Below are 22,616 nucleotides of genomic sequence, written 5' to 3' on the forward strand. Positions count from 1 at the left end.
TGTTATTAGTTGTTTGTGTGTTTCTTTAGTATCCATCTCCCATACAAGCTCTGTAAGGGCAAAACCTGCCCTGAATTTTGTTTACCATCATAAACCAGAGCCTGATATAGTCCTGAGTGCTGCATGAATATTTGTGAGATTTATCCATTGAATGAGGGCCATGATCTTTGTTTTCACTTTCCATCTTCAAATAGTTTCTATTTTTACAGTCATAGAACAAATAAATTAACTCAAACTTTCAATTTATGTAGCTAATTTCATCTGCTTTTGACAGTTAGATTACATTTTGCAACTGTTATTCAGTACTCTGCCTCTGGGAGATAGGAACATTAAAATTGCAAATCATGTCTTCCCAGGGAGGTATTTTCCTCTCTGTTGCTTTATTCGTTTTGGTGACTCTAGTTAGCATGTCCTGACCTAATCATGCTAAGTGGTGTGGTTGCTGAGGTTTAAAATTGGAGAAACTGGTGTTTGCTCCTTTCAGGTGGGCATTTGTAGCAGAGTTTAAAAGCAGTTTTCCCCTTCAGCCTTGATTTTTGGGAAGAGTCCCAATACATGCTGTTTGCATTGCAGCTGTGGGAAAGTCCACCTTTGTGAAGTTACTCACGAAATCTTACCCAGAGTGGGAAGTAGCTACAGAACCTGTAGCAACGTGGCAAAATGTCCAGGCTGCTGACACCCAAAAAGTAAGTTTTCAGTTGTGAGTAGTTGGCAGGTGGTAGGGGAGGGTGGGTGATGGTGGTAAACTAATTGTAGTAATTTAATTTGCTTTAAGTAGGGAAAGTCACCTGCTCTCCTTTGTAAAATAGCTTCATTCCAGAAAGCAGACCACACACATATCAGTGAGGACATAACTTGTTTGAATATGTCTAGTTTTGATTTTGTGGTTTTTGTATGTCTATATAAGTGACTGCCTCTGTTCCTTGTGGTTTCCCAAAGCATGTCCAACCATCCTGACTTTGAAGATTAATCTTGTCATTCCTATCCTTAAGTATTTGTATTATTATCCCTGAAGCTGACCATCAGGATTATTAGTTAATTATAGTAATTTTAACTTATTTGCTAACTCTTAATAATTGGAAGGGACCTTAGAGAGCATCCTGACACACTTTGTGTCAAGGCAGAAATACTAGGTAACATTTATAAAGCATGTATTCTGCCAGGCACTGATCGTTTCACTTATACCTCAGGTTTTCAGCTTTGGGAAAGGCTGCGGAGTTCTTTTCCACACCAGTCCCATCAGCATGTGTAGGAAAAGACCAGGATAGGTAGCTGAGGGGGTGGCAGTACCATGCCATAGGCTCCTTCCTGCAGCCTGCCTGGAGCCATCACTGAGGGCTCATTCTGTTTTTTCACAACTCTAATGATTAGAAAGTTCTTCCCTGTCTGGACCCACATTGCCTCTTTGTAACTTGCATTCATTGGTTCGAGTTCAGCCTCTTAAAGTCTTTTCACTTTTCTATGTGGCACCTCTACTTATAGTTGAAGGCCATGAGTTGCCTTTTTTCTTCCCCCCTCCAGTTTTCTCTCTTCAAGCCAAGCACTCCCATTTTCCTCCAGGCTAGTCCTCATTCTAGAAGCTTCATCTAGGTGAAGAGCTTCTGGTTTTTAGTTTTCCACTTAGAATTCACTTTCTAAGAATGGTACTCATGGCTGAACAGGACATTCTAGACTTATTCTTAATATAGAGTATCGTAGAACTTGTTCTCTCTATACTGCTTTTCTGTTATTCTAATCCAGAATTGTATTGCCTTTTTTTTTTTTTTTTTAACATGGGCAGGCACCGGGAATCGAACCCAGGTCCTCGGGCATGGCAGGCAAGCACTCTTACCTGCTGAGCCACCGTGGCCCGCCCCAAAATATTTTTAATAGCATGAAATTTGGGAGGTAGCAAATCTCATAAGCAGCCTCTTTACAAATCTTCCTCTAGGGCCCTGGCCATCACTGCACCTTGTTATATGTGCCATGACTTGAAAAGGGCTGAGAGGTAACTTCTTAAGGGTATAATACTTCAACAAGGCTATATTTATTAGCACAAGCTGGACCAGAGGGTTCTCTTGTTAATGTTCATCTTTTCTTAAGTCATATTTTCCCCTTCCACAATTTTTTTCTATAAACTATGATGCCTATTATAGGTATTTTATGCTAAAATCTAGTAGTAAGAGAGTGTCTGACCTAACATGCAGAATTATATATCCTCTCACTTTAGATTTAATACAGTCATATTTGGGGGAAATGTCTTATCTGTACCATCACCTCCAAGTACTTTCTTCTCCTGAACAAGATGAAAAACCTGGGGAAAAGTTCCAATTCTGAAACCCATGACCAAAAATCAAATAAAAGTAGTAAATATAAGGCTGCCTAATAGCTTTTTTTTTTTTAAGTTCTTCCATAGAAAATGTAAAGCCTTTCTTTCAGGAACTGCATTTAATGCTACATTCATTCACTAATTCATTCGTTCAGGTGTTTATGGAGAAGCTATTAAGAGTAAGGCACTATAACAAAAATGATGAACTAGACCAAGATCTTACCCTCAAGAAACTTAGATTCCAATCCTGAGACCGTATAGGATCAGGGCCCAAGAGCATACTGAGCAATAAAAGTCAGTCAGCAAGCTTAAAAGAAACTTTCTTTTTGCCCTGATACCTTTTACTTTTGCCATGGGAAACTACTTACAAAAAACAAACAAAAAAACACAATTTCCTCCCAGCTTCCAGAGTAAGCTTTCATTCAACACAAGAGACCCTCACTGAGGGATGCCCCCACTTCCACTATGCCCACCAGCTGATTCGTCCTTCTCTATGAAGCCTCCTTGTACTCTACCTAGCTTCTCGCCATCCTGAAGCAGTTAATTATTGCCTGTTTTGGTTTACCAAGGTACCTTATGCAAAATCTATACCTGCATTTATCACACCGTAATTATTTATTTATTGTTTTCTCCAGTTAGACTAAGAGGCTGCTTTCTGAAGACACAGACTGAGTCTTATTCTTTTTGCATTCTAAGTATCTAGTCAGGTACTTAGAATGGAGATGGACGGAGGAAATTAGGTGAATCACAGAAACAGAGAATTTAATATACAATTGTTAGGAATAAATAGGTGCCCCTATCCCCACTCAAGATTCTCTGCCCCATTTCCATGCTCAATAAAAGTAAAAGACGCGGGCAGGCCACGGTAGCTCAGCAGGCAAGAATGCCTGCCTGTGATGCCAGAGGACCCGGGTACGATTCCCGGTGCCTACCCACATCCCAAAAAAAAAAAAAAAAAAAAGTAAAAGATGCACATTAGTGATGTTAAATCACTTAGTTTTAAAAATATTTTTATTGCTAAATCACTTATTTTGAATGCTGGAGGAAGCATGTTATTAGGGAAGACTCTATTGCTCTATGTACAATTCTCTAGATTGAGAAAGTATAAAACAGTTCCTCTTCTTTGGCATCGTTTTCAAAATAAAAAGTTAGAATGGTCTGAAGTGACTCACTGACCACAGTATTTCATACAGCAGCCTTTCCTTCAATGTAGGTTTGCAACCATAAAATAACTGGCCTTGGAAGACAATAATATACTTCAGTGATAAGTACTCTTGAACGGTAAGCTAGATATTTTATATTTTGACTTTAAGAGGTTCTAGGTACCAAACTTTTGACTTGCAATTGCACACTGCATATGTCTTCATAACTCATATAGATGCCATCAGCTGCTAGATACTTCACTTGCCCATTTTCCTTCCATGCTGTTCTCTGCAGGGTACAGTCTCCAGGATCTGACTGGCAGGACTACAAGAAAAGCTCCCCTAAACATATTTAACTTCAATTAGGACAGGGGCTAACCTTCCCCTGTTCAGATTTCCCAATCAGGTACTCTCATTCTGATTTGTTTGGAGACACCACCCATGATTAGAGAACAAGGTAACCTCAATTTCATTGTAACAGCTTAATATAGTCCCTTTCTATGTACCAATGACTAATTTCCACATAGGTATCACAGCACAGAATTCAAGCATCTGGTAAGCACTTACTGAATGAGTAAGGTCAGGTGGCTACCATATGAAAACAAACAGGACACTGACTGGCTCCAAATGCAGGGAAGGTGTTGAAAATGCCAACAATCTTTACAAAATTCAAGGGCTGCTACAGTGTGGGTACAAAATGTGATGAGAGCACACAGAGGAGGCAGTGACTAATTCTGTCTGGGAAGAGTCATCAGGGTGTGTGGGGTGATAAGAATAGTGGGAGATGAAACTAGAATGAGCCAGATTAAGGTCCCCTAGTCTACTCATTAGTCACACTTTCCTTGGGCAAACACATTCACTTCCAAAGCTTCAGCAACTACTTTCACAAGCCAACAAACTTCCACATCTGAATTTTGGCTCCCATTTCTCCCTTGAACCCAGGCACACATTCCAATCTACCTCAGAATACTTAAATCTGGAAGTTTCACAGGTGCCTCACACAAAGCATTTCACTCTTACTTCCTCTTCTTTTACTCCCTTCCTGTTTTTAGACAGTGTTCAGATTAGAAACCTCAGTGTCATACTCAGCCCTTTCTTACCCCTCACTTCCAAATGGCCACCAAGTCTTGTCAATCCTACTTCCCAAATCCCTCTCAAATCATCACATCTCTGTTCCTCTTCTGCTTCTGTTTGGGCCTGCACCTTCCCTCCCTCCAGCTACTGAAAAAGCCACAAAACTAGTCTAGCTGTTCCAAACTCTGTTCCAATTCATTATTCATTCATTCAGTAAGGTGAATGTAAAGCATATGGATACTGCAGCAAAAAAGGCAAAGAAAGTGCCTGCTCTTAAGCGCTTTCCATTCACTCACTCCAGCCAATTTCCTTTTCAAAATTAATCTGATCCATGGCACATACTGGATCAGTAAAGTCTTCAGTAGCCTACAGAATAAACTCCAAATTCCTAGTATGGTCCGTAAGACTCTTCAGAATCTGGCCAATCCTAACCTTCCAACCTCTTGTTCTGTCACTCTCATAGGCCTCTTAAACCACAGGCACATCCAGATACTTTCCTCTTATTAAAACTGCATTCGTCTCTCAGGCTACCCCATCTTGGTAAATACTACTTCCTGTGCCTGGAACACTCTTTTAACTCTTCACTTCCTTGGGGATTCTTACCAGAGATTCTGAATTTCCGTGTCTTATCATGGCACTAATCACATGGAATGGACATAATATTTACAAGCTAGTTTCTCCCACTTGGTGGTCTTTAAGTTTCCTTAAAGGACAGGCACAGTAACACACTCACTGTTGTGCTCAGCATGAGGGGGGACTCACAGCAAGCCTCTGCTGAATGAGAAAGCAAGTAAGAAGCACATAACTTTGCATGGGTTAGGAAACAAAGGTAAGGAAAACTGGAAGAGGGAGCTCAAACTCACCTGAATGACTGTCTAAAAGTCTTACTTTTCTGAAGTATCTTGGTACCTTTCTGGACTCTGAGGATAGTACTTCCTCGAGGGGTGTTTCAAGAAACTGTTCCCCACAGTTCAGGATCGAAGAGCTTTACATAACACCATCAGGCATTAAATAGCACCCTCCCTTCTCATACTTTTCAATGGTAACTGGTTTCACTTTAAATTCATGACCACTAACTCCACATGGGTCCTTAAGGTGCACAAGTCTACTTTTCCCTGGCTCATTTACTAGATTATTTCATGTCTTCTCTCTCCTCAGACTCACTCTGCTGATGACCTTGTTTCCTATTTCCCTTAGAAAACTGACACAATCAAAAGACCTCCCACAAGTTCCTACCACAGCTACCTGAGAGACTTTGCCATGCGTCATCACTAAAGATAAACTCTGCTTCTGGTTAAGGCTAACCTCTTAGTTACCAAATCTTGTTACTTTTTGCTTACTTAAGAATCACTCCAGCAATTCTATCCTCTCTCCTGCATCACCAATTCTTTCCCTCTCTACTAGACCATTCCCATTAGCTTACAAACACGCTGTAATTCCTTCCACTAAATGATAAAAACAAAAAAGGTCTCAACCCCTCTTTCCATTCCAGCTACCATCCCATGTCTCCCCTTTCTAGGAAGACTCTTTAAAACCAGTTGTCTTAACCCACTGCCTTCAATTCCTCACCTTACATTCTTCTTGAACCTACTCTAATCACCTCTACCACTCCAAAAACCTGTTCTTTACAAGTAGCCCTCCCTGTATTTCCTTTTTTGGCAAGCACATCATGCTTATTGAGGATTTTTGTTTTGTAAATTCTCTATGTGTGTGTGTATATTTGTAAAGTTAACTTTTCCTTTTAGAGAATAAATTATATCTTTTTTTCCTGAGTATACTACTGGTCACATGTTGAGGTAGTTTAAAAATATGTTCACAGATTGTTTGATACTCCTCCCCTTAAGAGATTGAGCCTAATTCCTCACTCCCTGCATGTGGGCTAGACTTGGTGACTCTTCAGTGGCTTTCTAAGGTAGGTGTAAAGACTTTGTAGCTTCTGTCATGCTCTCTCTTGGATCCCCCTCTCTGGGAAATGCCAGCTGCCTTGTCATGAGGACATTCAAGCAGCCTGTAGAGAGGCCCACCCTGCACGGGGCTGGGGTTTCTTGCCAACTGCTGCCTTGAGTCTCCATGGAAGCCCACTGGAGCCTTCCTGTGACTGTAGCCTCAGGTGTGTACTAACTGCAACTTCCTGAGAAATGCTGAGCCACAACCCCCCAGCAGAACTGCTCCCCAGCTTCCTGCTCTACTGAAAGTAGGAGAGAATGAATGTTTTTGTTTAAACACTACATTTTGGCATAATTTGTTATGCAGCAATAGATAACTAATACTCCTGTGATCCCATTATCCAGAGGTAAAACAGTGAGCATTTTTGTCCTTTTAAACTTTGTTCTATAGAGAAAAATGCATATATTTACATACACTTATATAAATATAAAACATATATACATTTACTTTTTTAAAAAAATTGTCACCAGCCTGTCACTCTTTACAGTAAATTAATATGAAATAGCATCATTTAGTTTTCTAATTTCTCCCTCTTATAAGTAATGTTGCAGTGATGAGTAACCTTCTAGCAAAATCATTTATTATTTTTTTTAGTAGCTAAATTTTGTGCTTGAGTGTTTTCTTAGGCTAATCCAGAACTGAACATCTTTAATAATTAATTAATTAATTAATTTCTTTTTAACTTTTTTGTTGTATAATATAAGATATATACAAACCAAAGAAAAAAGCAATAGTTTTCAAAGCACTCTTCAACAAGTAGTTACAGGACAGATCCCAGAGTTTGTCATGGGTTACTGTACCTTCATCTCAGATTTTTCCTTCTAGCTACTCCAGGATATAGGAGGCTAGAAGGAATAAACTTTTTTTGTCATCACAATCGACTTTTTTTTCTTTTTTGTGAAAAATAACATATATACAAAAAAGCAATAAATTTAAAAAGCACAGCACGACAAATGTAGAACAGATTTCAGAGTTTGATATGGGTTACAATTGTACAATTTTAGGTTTTTACTTCTAGTTGCTCTAAGGTACTGGAGACTAAAAGAAATATCAATTTAATGATTCAGCAGTCGTATTCGTTTGTTAAACCCTACCTTCTCTGTATAACTCTAGTGTCACCTTTGATCTTTCTATCCCACTCTTTAGGGTATTTGGACTATGGCCATTCCAACTTTTTCATGTTGGAAGGGCCTGTCAGTAATGTGGGGTAGGGAGATGGAAGTAGCTGATGTTCTGAAGAGGCTGGGCCGGCTAGGTTTCAGGATTTATCTGGTCTAGGGACCCATATGGAGGTTCTTGATTTCTAGAAAATCACCCTAGTGCATGCAACTTTTGTAGAATCTTATATATTGTCCAAGGTGCAGAACTGAAATTTTGATGTCTAAAAATCATGCATGTTGTTGACACTTTCGATATACTTTAACAAATTTCCCTTCAGAAAAGTTGTACTAATTTCCTCATGTTCTCAGCAACACTGGATATTATTCTTTTTCTCCCTCACTAATCTGAGAGACAAGAAAATGGCATGTTGTTTAATTTTACATTTCGTTGATTACCAGTGAGTTGAAACCTGTCTCCTCCCCCGCCCCGCCCCCAGCCATTTCTTCTTCAGTGAACTGTCTATTCAGACTTCTTGTCCTTTTTTTTTTCTTTTTTGAGATTTTCGATTTTTTGTAATGGTTTCCTCATAGCTCAGCAACACTGGATATTGCTGGAGGTTCGACCGTGGCTGGGGGTTGGCAGGTCATATGTTATTTTCCCCAGTTTGTCATTTTTCTTTTGTCTTTATATACGATGTATTTTTTGCTGTTTTAAAGGGCAGTTATTGCTGTTTTAAAGGGCAGCATTTGAGTGTTGTATTTGTCTCGTATGGCTTCTTATATTCTCTATCTCGGTTTTTTTTTGTTTTTTGCTTTATTTTCTTGGGGTTTTAAAAAGTAACAGTTATCTCTAAATCGTAATAATGTGTAAGAGTTTTCCATACCCATATCTCATTTCTGTTTTCTTGTGTCCTTTCATTGGGTAGAACTTCCAGAACAATATTAAATAATAGCAGTGGTGGTAATCATACTTATCTTGTCCTGCCTTTAATGAAACTATCTTTAGTGTGTCATTGTTAAGTTTTATGTTTGCTTTGCTTTTCAGTAGATTTCATGTGGAGGAGCTACCTTCTGTTAATAGGGTACAAACTATTTTATCAGAATTAAATGTTGAATTTTTATTAAAAAGCTTTTTAGCTAGTGAGATAACCATGAGGTTTTATTCTTTAAGCTCTTAATATATTAGTAATAGATTTGATAATGGTATCATCCTCACATATAACAAATGAACTCCTTTTGGCCATGCTGTACTATTCCATTAATTTGCCAATATGTTTTTAGAGTATTGCATGTGTATTTATAAATTTAATTGACATTTCTGTTTTGTATACTGTTTTTGACAGGTTTTACCATCAGGGTTATGAAATTGAGAAACTTTAAATCTTTTTTTACCATAAGAATTATCTATTCCTGGAAGGTATGATGAATAATTGAGAAACTTTAAATCTTTTTTTACCATAAGAATTATCTATTCCTGGAAGGTATGATGAATATCATCTTTAAAGTTAAATGTATTCAGTGCTGTTTAGGGGGGAATCGTTATGGAACAACTGTTTGCTCCTTCAGTTATTATATTTAGTTTTTGTTTTTTTTTTACCTTCTCTGGAGTGAGTTTTGATAATTTTGTTACCGTAGCAAACTTTCTTTTTCTTGATTTTTTTCAAATTTAATAGCGTAAGTTAGTACCTAGTATTTTTTTATTTTTAGTTTTACTTTATTTACTTGTTTATTTTTTGCATGAGCAGGCGCCGGGAATCAAACCTGGGTCTCTGGCATGGCAGGTGAGAATTCTGCCACTGAGGCACCATCGCACTGCCCCATAGTATTCTTTTATACTAAACTCTTCTGTATCTGGAATGATATCTTTTGTCTGATGTTGCTTATTTGTGTGAATATTTTGGGAGGAAATAGATTTCATAAGATGTTTGCCTGTTGTATTTGTCTTTTTTTTAAGGGAACCCAATTATTATTATTTTATATATTATTTTGCCTTTAAATTTACTCATTGCTTTCTCATAATTTCCTTGCATTTTTTTTTATTTATTAAAAAAAAATTAACTAACACAACATTTAGAAATCATTCCATTCTACATATGCAATCAGTGTCCTTGCATGTTTTAAAGCAGTTTGGGTTGAATGATTAATTACTATATTTTTCCCTTTCTTCTGTCTTAATAATAAAAGAATCTGCAATTAGAAATTTTCTAAATGGGATAAGCTTTCACTCCATCTTCTAGATTGTGGCATAAAGGTTTTAGCTACAATTTCTAAAGAGTTTGTAATCATAGTTTTGATTTATTCTTTGCCTAAGGATCATTTTTTAAATTATTTTACATTTTATGTGTAGATTTTTGCATGCATTATTCTGTTATTAATTTCTAATTTTATTTTGTTATGGCCAGAAAATGTGGCTTACCCACAATTTTGAGGAATATACTGAGGTTTTCTTCATGCCTTATGTATGCTCAGTTTTGGCAAATGTGCTGTGGACTTTTTTTTTCCCCAACCTTTTTTTGTATAATATATGTACAAAGCAAAGAAATAAAGAAGCAATAGTTTTCAAAGCACTCTTCAACAAGTGGTTAAAGGACAGATCCCAGAGTTTGTCATGGGCTATCATAAGATCCTCTCAGATTTTTCCTTCTGGCTGCTCCAGAATATAGGAGGCTAGAGGGCTTAAATACTTTTTTATCATCACAACCGACTTTTTTTCCTTCTTTTTTTTGTGAACAATAGCATACATACAAAAAAGCCGTAAATTTCAAAGCACAGCACCACAGTTAGTTGTAGAACATATTTCAGACTTTGATGTGGGTTACATTTCACAATTTTAGGGTTTTGCTTCTAGCTGCTCTAAAATACTGGAGACCAAAAGAGATATCAATTTAATGATTGAGCATTCATATTAATTTGTTAAGTCCTGTCTTCTATGTATATTTCCACCATCACTGTTGATCTTTCCATACCTCTCTTTAGGGTTATTTGGGCTATGGCAATTCTAAATTTTTGATTTGGGATGGGTCTGTCACTAATATGGGGTAGGGAGATGGAACTAACTGATGTTCTGGAGAGGCTGGGCTAGGTTTCAGGACTTAACTGGACCAGGGACCCATCTGGAGGTTGTAGGTTTCTGGAAAGTTACTGTAGTGCCTGGAACCCTTGTGGAATCTTTTAAATTGTCCTAGGTGTTGTTTAGGATTGGCTGGAATGGTCCTGGTTGGGGGTTGGCAGGTAGCAAGGTCTACCTGAAGCTTGTGTAAGAGCAACCTCCAGAGTAGCCTCTTGACTCTATTTGAACTCTCTTTGCCAATGATACTTTATTAATTACACTTCTTTTCCCCCTTTTGGTCAGGATGTAATTGTGATCCCACGGTACCAGGTCTGGATTCATCCCTGGGAGTCATCTCCCACGTCGCCAGGGAGACTTTCACCCCTGGATGTCATGTCCCTGCTTTGGACTTTTAAGAAGAATATATATTATCTGTAAGATATGATGTTTGATGTGGCTATGATGTTAGAATCAATTTAACAACACTTATAAGGAATAATTGAAATGTCTACGTTTAATTTAATAACCATTGTAAGTTGTATCCCACTTTCAGATATATGGAAAGATAACAAGTTAGATTCCTATCTTTCGATTTCTCCTTTTTAGGGTCTACTTTTTTTTAGTAAATTCTAAAAGAAGTATGTTAATGTTTCATGCTTTTATTGTGTTTTATCCGTTTCTTAACTTTGCTTTCTTTATATTTATAGATTTCAGTGCTTTGTTATTCCATGTAAAAAGATTCATGACTTCTTTGTGGAGTCTTTATTAGATTATTAGTATTAATTAACTCTCTCAGAGCATTTAATGCTTTTGTTTTTGTTAGAATTTTGCCGTTTCTGCTTTCTTTCTATTTACATATAGTTAGTAGATTTTGCTATCGCATTGTTTTCTACCCATCTGTGTCATTTTATTTTAGGTGTTTATTTTATGAACAGGAATTTTGGATTTTTAACCAATCTGAAAATTTGTTTTTCCTGGGGATTTTTTTTTTTTTTCCACATGGGCAGACATCAGGAACCTGAACCTGGGTCTCTGGCGTGCAGGCGAAAACTCTGCCACTGAGCCACCATTGCCCGCCCTTTCCTGGGGACTTTTGTCCCTTATTATGATTGTGTTTAATTTTAATTTATTCCTGTCACCTTGTTTTGTACTTTTTATTTATTTTCAGTTCCTTTTTTTTTCTTTATTTACAAATTTTCTTCCATTTTCCTCCCCTTTAATCTTATGAACAATCTGCTCTGTAGGGGTGACATTTGAATTAAAATGTACATGTTTAAACCAATCTATTAATATTAATAGAGTCTGTGAAAGAAAAAGAAAGCTTTACTACTTTTGGCTATCCTCTTCTCCAGCTTTCATTCCCCCATTCATATAATCTGAAGTTTTAGATCCAGAATGTTTTTATAGTATGAAATTTCTTTTACTATTAATTCTTAAATTGGCATTAAGCTCCTATCTACATTAACAGTAATTACTTTATATTTAACTCTGTTCTAATGGTTTCTCACTGACCCCTTTATTCATCACCACATCTTCCCATTTATTAATTTTTTATTTTGATTCATTTTTCAGTTGGCCAGAATAATTTTTTTTCAGAAAAGGACTCTGTCTGGGCTGTGAAATTCCTGAGTGATTATTTGTCTCAAAATGTCTTTCTTTTGCCCCAGAATATGGAAAGTAGTTTCTGTTGTAGAGAAGTGTTATGTGGTGCCGATCCTTTTTTTAAGTGAGTAATTTGTGCTTTGTTTTGTTCATCTTTTAACAAACTGTTGACATTTTGCCAGGATAGGTCCAGTTTGGGTTCCCCTATCTGTGTGTGTCTGTGAGCTGCTGTACATGTAAATGTGTATAAAATCTTTTCTGATATTCAGTGAATCTTTCCAGTGGAGTCTTTCTTGTGTCTCTAAGGTTGTCTTTAATTTTTTCTTTGATTTTACCTTCTGTTTCATCTGATCAATTTCCTCTGACTAGAACTTCTGTTGTATCATGGTTTTAAACTTTTTTTCTGTCCCACAATACCTAGATATACCACACATTTCTGTTAGACCAGTGATTTTCAGTAGTGGTGAGATTTGAGTTGAGTTAAATACACTCCTTATGAGCAGGAGTATTTGGGGGTGGCACCCCCTTTTTTGAGGGGGGCAGTGCTTCATCTCTCTGTAATTGACTCTTATCTAGTAAGAAAGAAATATAATTTCCTTGGTTGAGCATCTTTATATCAGCTAGGGGTACTTTGATGTTTCAGATCATTTTGGCCCCTTGTGGAAAAGTTGTTTGATACAAAGCTATGTTAACTGTCGTGAACTGAAGCATGAGCAACATTACATCATGATGCATCTTTCCAGGGGAAGGAAATAAAAAACACCCTCCCCCCACCATATTACAGGGTATTTCAGATATCATTCAGTCCTGTATGTCTTTTCATTTCTTTCTTAATTTTCTGCTCTTTTTCCCCTCTTAATTTAGGGAGAATTTCTTGAGCCCATATTCTATATGGATCTTCTGATTCACTAATTAGGTTTACTGCAGTATCAATACTGCTGGTTACTATTTTTATTGGATGTTTTCTCTTGGCAGTAGCCTTTTTCACCCCTAAGAGTGTCCCTTTTTTCATATTTGTCCATTTTAATGACAGCCTGTTCTTGTTTTATCAGTGTGGCACTCTCTTGAATCTTACTGAGCTTTTTTGTTTGTTTTGTCTGTTTCTGGCCACAGCTGTCTCCCAGGAGACTGATTGTTCTGAGACCATGGATTCCTTCTCTTCGTTTGAACTGCTGAAAATTTTTGTATCCAGTGATTTTCCCTCTGAATGTTTATACATTTGGAAGGATGTTTGCATTTTGTCCTGTAGCTGAAGTGTGTTCTTTCAAAAATTGTGTAGGTCCCTATATAGTTACTTTGTCCAGGAACAGTCTCCTTTTGTCCAGGAACAGCCCCTTCTCATCCCTGCTTCCCCCACCCCTGCCCCCACCCTGTCAACCTTACCTGCTAGCCTAGCACCCACCCCATTTAATGGCCATCCATGCAATCTTTACTAACACCATCAGAAATTTGAATAGGTTCAAATCTGTCCTCTTGCATCTACCTCCAGTTCTTGACCAGGGGCCATTCATCAAGCTGGTAAGTGTGTGGTCTGGGGGAAGTGAAAGAAGGGAAATCTTTCTGTGGCAAGCTTCACTCCTTAGGGATTAAATGGTTTTCTGATCTTCTCTGCTCTTACCTGCATTGCTCCTGCTGAAGCCTTTCAAAGTTCCAGGCGTGTGGGTGGGACTATTCTTTGGAATCTAGGTGTGATAGTTATCCATACTGAACTCTAGTTGGCTAACATTTTTTCTCCTCCTTTATTTTTGTCCCCATCTGAAATGCTTACTTCTTAATCCCCATTTCCATTTGTGGAAATTCCACACATTATTTAATTCCCAGGTTAATGCCAGCTGTTTCTAGAAGCATCTGAGATTCCCTTAACCATATGTGATCACCCCTTTGTCACATGTTCAGCCTTATTTCTAGCTGTTTACATCCTTGTTAGTCCCTTCCCTTTTGCATTGTGAGCTCCTTGAGTTCTGGAACACAGGTCTCTTACTCACCTTCATATGAGGAGGCCTTAAAATGAAAAGGTAGAGGAAGCCAAGTGTGAGACCCTGCTCAACACTTAGCGGTTGGGAGACCTTGGACTTGTAAGTTATTTAACCTCCTTGAAGGAATTTTTTCACTTTGAAACTGGGCATAACAATAGTACCAACCTCATGAAGGTGTTTTGAAGATTAAATGAGATAATATAATACAGTGAATATTGAAATAAAGCCTAGTTCTATATCCTTTGTCTCTTAAACACCTGTCCATGTAGCACCTTGTTCTAGTTTGCTAGCTGCCAAATGCAATATACCAGAAATAGAATGGCTTTTAAAAAGGGGAATTTATTAAGTTGCAAGTTTACAGTTCTAAGCCTGTGAAAATATCCAAATTAAAGCAAGGCTATAGAATGTCCAAACTAAGGCATCTAAGGAAAGATGCCTTGGTTCAAGAAGGCCTATGATGTTCAGGGTTTCTCTATGAACTGGAAAGGCACATGACGACATCTGCTAGCTTTCTCTAGGCTTCTTGTTTCATGAAGCTCCCTGGGGTATTTTCCTTTTTCATCTCCAAAAGTCTCTGGCTGCATGGGCTCTCAGCTCTCATGGATCTAGTAGGTCTCAAGCTTTTTTCCAAAAGTGTTTCCTCTTTTAAAAATTCCAGTAAACTAATTGAGACCCACCTTGAATGGGTAGAGTCGCATCTCCCTCTAATCAAAGGTTAATACCCACAATTGGGTGTGTCACATCTCTCTGGAGACAATCTAATCAAGTTTCCAACCTACAGTACTGAATAGGGATTAAAAGAAATGGCTGCCTTCACAAAATGGATCAGGATTAAAACATGGCTTTTCTAGGGTACATAATCCTTTCAAACCAGGACATACCTCATCTACCACAGGCCTTCAGTTAATGATAACTAAGTGAAGGAATGCAGACCCAAGGGCTTTGTGCAAAACTCTTTCTTCCTCTCCCTCTCCCTATTAACAGTAATCCAGAGTTTACATCAGAGTTCATTCTTTGTCTTGAACAGTTGTATGGTTTTTTACTTTTTTAATTATAGCATATATACAACATAATTTTTTTTCTTTTTACCATTTTTGAGTATACAATTCAGTGGTATTAATAATATTCACCATGTTGTGCTACCATTACCACCATCCATCACCAAAACTTTCCTATTGCCCTGTACAGAAATTCTTAACAATTAAGCATTAATGTACCATTCTCTACCTCCATCCCGCCCTGGCCCCTTGTAACTTGTATTCTAATTTCTGACTCTGTGAATTTGCTTATTCTAATTATTTCATATCAGTGAGATCATACAATGGTTGTCCTTTGGGGAATGACTTACTTCGCTCAGCCTGATGTTCGCTCATTCATGCCGTAGCTTTTTACAGCTGAATAATTGTCTGTATATACCACATTTTGTTTATCCATTTATTTGTTCATGGACACTGGATTGCTTCCACGTTTTGACTGTTGTGACTCATGCTGCTGTGAACATTTTGTGCACAAAACTCACTTTTGCATTGAGTCAGTGGCAGAGCTCAGAAAACAATCCAGGGCTCCTCAGTATCCTACACATGTTCTCACCTGCACATGCCGAGTAAAGTGGGTACTGAAATGCATGTCATAAAGCCTCTAGAATGGAAGAAGGCAGGATTTTTTTTTTTTTAAACAAATTGAAGCCCCTCTGTGAAAGATTATAGAATCCTGTTGGCTGGTTGGCTAGTTGATTGGTTGGATTTTCAAGTAAGCAGCTGCTTTCTTCTCTGCATTGAAGTTTTTTTTTGCTTTGAAGTTTGATAAAGAAATAGCCACAGATGAATGCTCAAAAGAGAGACAACATTGTGTTACTATGGAAAGGTTCGATTCAGAATAGAGTTTTAGATAGTTGTTGATTTTTGGCCCTCCTCATCCAAAACTCCCAAACGCATCCATCAGGGAACATGTCGATTCCCACCTTTGGTTCTTTCTCTGCTCTTCTGTGCTAGATTGAAGGTGTCTTCTCCCTTATGTCCAATAAGGTAGGAAAATCTCTTCCTTGATTATGTAGTTTGGATTAACCTGGGGAATGTAATTGTATGTGTTTAGTGGAAAGAAACTTTTATAATTGCTTCCCTTATTGATTATTAAACCTGCCAGTGGGGACCGAGAAATAAATACACCTTCTAGGAAGTTCTCCTCCTTTGTAATCTCCCTCTAGGCCTGCACTACCCCAAGTCTTGGAAATTTGCTGGAGATGATGTACCAGGAGCCAGCACGTTGGTCCTATACATTCCAGACATTTTCCTTTATGAGCCGCCTGAAAGTACAACTGGAGCCCTTCTCTGAGAAACTCTTAGAGACTAAGGATCCGGTCCAGATCTTTGAGAGGTCTGTGTTCAGTGACAGGTAAGATGCTAAGACCTCACCAGTCATAAGCCCTGTGTCCAGTCCTGCATGATTTACTCCTCTTGCTAAAACCCTGCACCACTCTAGTCATTGAAAAATTGTCTTCTTCTTAAGGATAGCACTATATAGATTTGTCCAGTTAAGATTTCACAGAGGTATCATTTATGCCAAGAGAAGAAATTGTGTCTTTCAGAAACTTAATGCATTTCATTTCCCACATTATCACTGATTATTTAGGCTCCTTAATTCTTTTCTGGCATAGAGACTGCGTGGTAACTACTTAGTGTGACCATTACATGTTAAAAGGCATAGAGTAGACACTTATGTAGCAATGTGTGTTCTAGGAAACCAAACGAGTCAGTGATTGGTTATCATCTTAAAGAAAAAAGCAGACAGAATTACAATGTGCGTTCCTAAAATGATACAAGAAATATATTCATTCTTTTTTATTCTTCGAGGTAGGATTTCTGAGCAGGAATAGCACATCTTTGAAATTGGCTTCTGCCTTGTACTTAGCCGTTTTTGACCCTTATTACTGGTCAGAGTCTGTAATGGGCACCCTATCAGGACACCTCTGTCAGGTCAGGGAAGGGCCTTGTCTTGACTGCCTGATCAGGAGCAAGATGTGAAGTCACTTTTAACATAGACCAGCAGCTAGCTCGGAAAGCCGGCCCATCTGTTCCCTAAGAGCTAGTCCATCTAGGCTCAGCCACAGACCAGACTGAGACAAAGTCAGGGTGCCTTGATCTGGACATTGCTGATTTTTTTTTTTTCTAAAGACTACAAATAACTTTTCAGTGAGAAATGGTGCTTTAAAAAAATAATGATTTGCCTTAAACCCCTTTTGAGCTATTAAAATGGAAAATGCTGAATTTTCCTTGTCCGCTCTCTTCTAAGCATAATGTTAGTTTGTTACCCATTTAATTCTGAATTAGATAAAACTAGTTGTACTTCTTAGTGTTTCCATAAAGCCTCTTAGAAGAAAAAATTAAGGGTACACTTGTAAATGTCATGTGATTTTTCTGACTTTACCTAAAATCATGTAAAATATGCAAAACAAACAAACAAAACCCTACAGTCAACACATTCCTTCTCTGTACCTCAAGAGCACTTACTTTTTTAAAAAAAGCTGAATGTGTATTACAGATGGTTAGCCTATAGGTTTTGGTTCTTTTTCAGCTATTGAATATCCTACTACCTATTTTCCTCCTCCCTCTCCCAAGCCTTGCCTATCAAACTAGGGAGCTGAATTACATGTACCACCTGGGTTGCTTAGAAACATATTCAGAGTCAGTCTTGATTTCTAGCCCCTTAGTGAGGCAGGCATGTGAGACAACCCAGTAGGAGAAAAATGTTAAGTAGAAATACCTTGTGATGGAGGCACATAGATCTTAATATTTACTTGGAAAGGAAAAGATAAGAACTGATGGCATTATGAGCAGCTTTAACATTCTAGGTGTTTTCTTAGGGACTGCATTTTTGTGCAGAAGGATTACTAACTACAAATTCTAATCCTGATGGAAATTTAGACTTTCTCCAGTCTTTTAAGAATACACGCAGGGCCGGCCGCGGTGACTCACTGGCAGAGTTCTTGTCTGCCATGCCGGAGACCCAGGTTCGATTCCTGGTGCCTGCCCATGCCAAAAAAAAAAGAATGCATGCATTCATATATTCATCAGCGTAAATTAACTAAATGCCTCCTATGTGTAGGCTCCATGCTAGTCACTTGGGCTACAGCAGTGGACAAGGTAGATCCAGTTCCTGCCTGCATGGCTGTCTAGTCTAATAGGGAACACTTGACACTGAGCACACCTTCACATATGTGATGTGTGCTCCAAAGGAGGAACATGGGTTGTTGGGGAGAGTGGATTATAGGGGGTGGGAGCTGGGATCTAAACCTTTTCTGTTTGAGTGAAACAAAACAACAGCATATGATTTTTGAGCAGGGACCTTGGCCCCTAGATTCTTCAATTCTGTTCTCTGCAGTCCCTGTGCTCAGAGTAGTCCCCTAACCCCACCTTAGCACCTCTCTCCCTAGCACCACAGCTTTGGAGAAATAAAGAAGTACTCATCCTCAGGAAAAGCGAGGTGGGGGTGAGGGGGCCCTTTTATAGGGCATACTAACAACTTTTTATCCAATTTCTCTTTACAAGACCTTAATTTCATCTTCTAGTTACCCATGAGGAAGCTGAAAACATTTTTCAGACCCTGAGTTACAAAAGTCACCTCTTTTCTTTCTTAACCATGGGTAAACCATTCCAGACTGGGAGAGTTAACTTATATAGCTCCCAAATTAGCTTCTTCATAGCTAGTTATAATAATAAGTAAGATGGTTGGAATACTGAGTGTCACTCACTGTTGTAGACATTTTACGAATGTTATATAGAATCATCACAACTCTGAGTTGGATTTTACTGTTACCTCTTTTTGCAGAAGAGGGAATGGACTGAGAAAGTTCAGGTGATGTCCTTAAAATGGCATAGCTAGTAAATGCTGGAGCCAGGATCAGATCCAGGATTCTGACTCTGGAGCCCATCCTCTTAATGGCAACACTCTCACCCTTGCAATCTGCACTTCCCAGAGCCATTCACAGACAGGGATTCTGAATTTCATTTTCTTGAAAGTGGCCAGTTGCTGAGTGTTGCCATAGAAACTGGATTTCATTTTTTAGGATGTAAATTGTGTATTGTATCAAGATGCTTGGGGTTTTTAAGCTGAATTTACCCCTTGCCAAGTGATGGTTTCTGTTTAGCTTTGATTTCCTATTTACTGGATGCTCCTTCAGTTGTGGAAGTGAGCAAGAAGCAAAGCTAGCTTGATTTTTAGCATTAACATTCTTTTACCTGGATTATAAGCTTAGTGGCAGAGGAGGCAAGCAAATAAGAGCTCCTGTGTGCTTTGGAGGATAGTCTGCTTTCTCGTTAACACTGAAGTCAGTAGGAAATGGATTTCCAACTCCAGAGACGACCCCACTTAACTACAGTTCCTGCTCCACTTGTCAGCTAGACAAAACAGTGGCCCAGCAGCCAGCCTAGAGACCAAAAGTCCTTAGTCCTTAAATGAAATATGGTGTGTAACTTTAGAAAGGATTCACCTTTAAAGTAGGATTCACTTGATTTTGTTTGAGAACTTATTATAGTCATATTTATGTATTTATTAATATTAGGAAATCTGAAAAGTTCAAGTTTTTATATGCACCATTTGCTGTGTGCTCTGATTAGTTTTCAGCAGGAAAAGTTGTTAGAAACCAATGATAATTCTCTCCCAGTGTCTCTTTTCTTCCAGTTAATTAATCTATCTGGAGAGTTGTGATTTGGCCTCTAAAGTCTACATGCTATTTCCCATCTTAGTGTTGAACAGGGAAAGAATATGGGTTAAAAATCCAGATTTCTCAAAGATTGATGAGGTGCTAGAAATGTTAAGTAGTTTGAACAGACATAAAACAGGTTGGTTATTGATTTTTCTGCTTCCCTCTCTCTTTTACCTTTTATTCCATTTCCCATTCTTCTTTTCCCTACCCTTCATCCCACTTATATTTCAACCAGGTATATCTTTGCAAAGAATCTTTTTGAAAATGGTTCCCTCAGTGACATCGAATGGCATATCTATGAGTATTGGCATTCTTTTCTCCTCCAGGAGTTTGCCAGCCGGCTCAGATTACATGGCTTCATCTATCTCCAGGCTACTCCCCAGGTAATGCAGCACCTAAAGTCTTAGTCTTTAGGGCCGTGTGAAACCTAAGAGATGATGTTATCCATGCCTCTGATTTTCTGGTGGAGAAATTAGAGAATAGGCATTACATGGAGTAGGGAGAACAGAGGGTGAACACTGTACTGCCCCAGTGTGGAGCAACCTGTTTCCCAAAGGCCTGTGCAGCAAAGTGCTAAAGCAATTTGCTCTGCATAAAAAGGGTCCCTTTTGACCAAAATGGAACAAATTGGGTGTTATCTTTTATCCCTCAGGTTTGCAGATTGGACTCTGTGACCAGGCAGCCTGTAACCAGTAGCCTCAGCTGTTCCTTTACTCTAACTGGGTCATTAGGGTCTGAGGTGGTCTTGATGGTTTCCTGAATAAGATGTGAAGAGGAAGAGAAGGAGAGCTTCCCTATCCATTCTGATACTGCCCTAACTAGTCCCTCTTTGAAGATGGCACTGGTAAGGTGGAATGAACTACAAAAGTTGCCCTCTGTGACTCTCTGACATGGACTTCACAGCTAGCTCAACACACATGAGAAGGTTGGAATGAGGGGCCTCATGTCAGAGAGGCTGCAGTTGGGGGGGAAAGGCCTGTGAATGACTGGGACCAGATATTGGGGGCCTTTGTGTTGGCAGTTTCAGAAGTTGTGGGGCAGAAGCTAGATTGTAAGAGTCCTGGCACATGCTGAGTTGAGAGCATATGAGGTGGCCCTAAGGTGGAACTTCTTTCTACCTCCTCTCCCCTAAATTCTGAAAAGCAAGCCAACAGGCAATAAAAACAATCAGAAGAGAACTGGTTGGGCCTCAAAGTGTTCCTTCTCCTCCCTGCCAGGAAGAGAGAGTGCAGCTGACCTATGTGCCTCAAGAGCCAGGCACTCCTAGGACTCCCCGCAGGATGGCGATGGAGCTAGGAATGTATGAGATCACATGGCACCTAGGTTTGGGGCTCAGGCAGCACTGACCAGACCCCTAGCAGTCACGGTCCATTTATTGTCACTGACGCTGAGCAATCAGAATGGTCACTCTTTCTCCTGAGTGGGTAGTTAGGATGCCAGGCAGAAGGGTCCCACATGCTGTTTGCATCTGCATTCTTTCCTATTCACATTCAGTATGTCTCCCTCGTAAAAACTGATACAAAGTGGGACCAGACTAAAGCACCATTTACACAGGATTTTAAAAAATAATAATTTGAGACAACCCTGTTAGTAAAGCAAGAGTTATGCCAAATACTTGAAGAATTGCTCTGCCCTTGTGCCGACTTAAAAAAATAAAGCCACATTTTTAAAATATTCATCTTCACTAATTCAGACAATATTTTTCTCTCAAAGAGGAAAATTAGGTAGTTTTTGCTATGTTCAGAAATCCTGAAGCTGCATTGCTGGTGGTAGTGTAAGCTATAAAACATCTAAGGAAAGAGTTTGGCAGTACCTAACAGCAAATGAATGTACCTTTTGACCTATTAATTCTATTCCTTGGGATTTACTCCGTAGATGTCTGTCCACCTGGGCAAAATGGCCCCCAGGGAAGGCAGCATTGTTCATAACAGCAAATTATTGGAAACAACCCAAGTGTTCAATAGTAGAGACTGATTGAAAATATTATGTTCCATCCATACAGTAGGAAAAGCTATAAAAAAGATTGAGAAAGTTTTGTACCTATATGGGACAACCTCCAAGACATGGTTAAAAAGCAAGGTACAGAAAACAGTATATTATGGGACACCTTATATAAGTGCATTTAAATGTGGGGGGATTGTATTTGTATTTGTGAATGCATAGCATATTTCTGAAATAATACAAAAGTTAACATTGGTTGAGGTGGGGAAAAGAACTGGGTAGCTGGAAGTCAGGTGTATTTTTAAAATGGTGTGTGGTTGAGAAGGGAGGGGAATAAGGGGAAAATGTCTTGAAGTTATGAGCAGTAGGGATGGAGATGTAGGAGTAGAAAGAAAAGAAAAAAGACAAGTTCAGAGTGAAGGAAAATAGAAATGGGAAAGATGAGAATAGGAGAAAAAGATAAATTGAGATGGAGAGACTGGATTAGAAATGACGATGTTGAATGAATATGTGCAACAAGTACTTGTTGACCTTCTACTCTGTTAAACCCTGTGCTCAGCTCTGAGCAGAACAGACCCTGGCCCTGCGTTCTACAGTGCCCCGTCATTGTTTCCTCTTAGCAGCCTGGGAAGACCTCCTTCTGTTGTCTGACACTCTGAAATACCATTGATCGTCTGTGTCTCCCAGGGCCTAGCACAGTGCCCAGCTTTCTGAGTGGTACTCTGTAAGCTGGCATTGAGCATAAAGGGAGAGCTACACAGAAAGGGGAATTTGAG

The 22,616-nt window shown here is 38.8% G+C and overlaps 1 protein-coding gene across 2 annotated transcripts in view; it reads left to right on the forward strand.

Annotated features, from left to right (window-relative positions):
- Window positions 1-22,616, forward strand: part of DGUOK (deoxyguanosine kinase) — a 33,294-nt gene that overhangs the window by 5,452 nt on the left and 5,226 nt on the right. For both annotated transcript variants that reach the window (XM_077134588.1, XM_077134589.1), the window contains exons 2-4: window positions 574-686; window positions 16,402-16,589; window positions 20,135-20,282. In XM_077134588.1, coding sequence (XP_076990703.1) covers window positions 574-686; window positions 16,402-16,589; window positions 20,135-20,282 — 449 coding nt within the window. The remainder of the gene's footprint in view (window positions 1-573; window positions 687-16,401; window positions 16,590-20,134; window positions 20,283-22,616) is intronic.

This window comes from Tamandua tetradactyla, chromosome 17 (genome assembly GCF_023851605.1).
Source record: "Tamandua tetradactyla isolate mTamTet1 chromosome 17, mTamTet1.pri, whole genome shotgun sequence".
Taxonomy (NCBI): domain Eukaryota; kingdom Metazoa; phylum Chordata; class Mammalia; order Pilosa; family Myrmecophagidae; genus Tamandua; species Tamandua tetradactyla.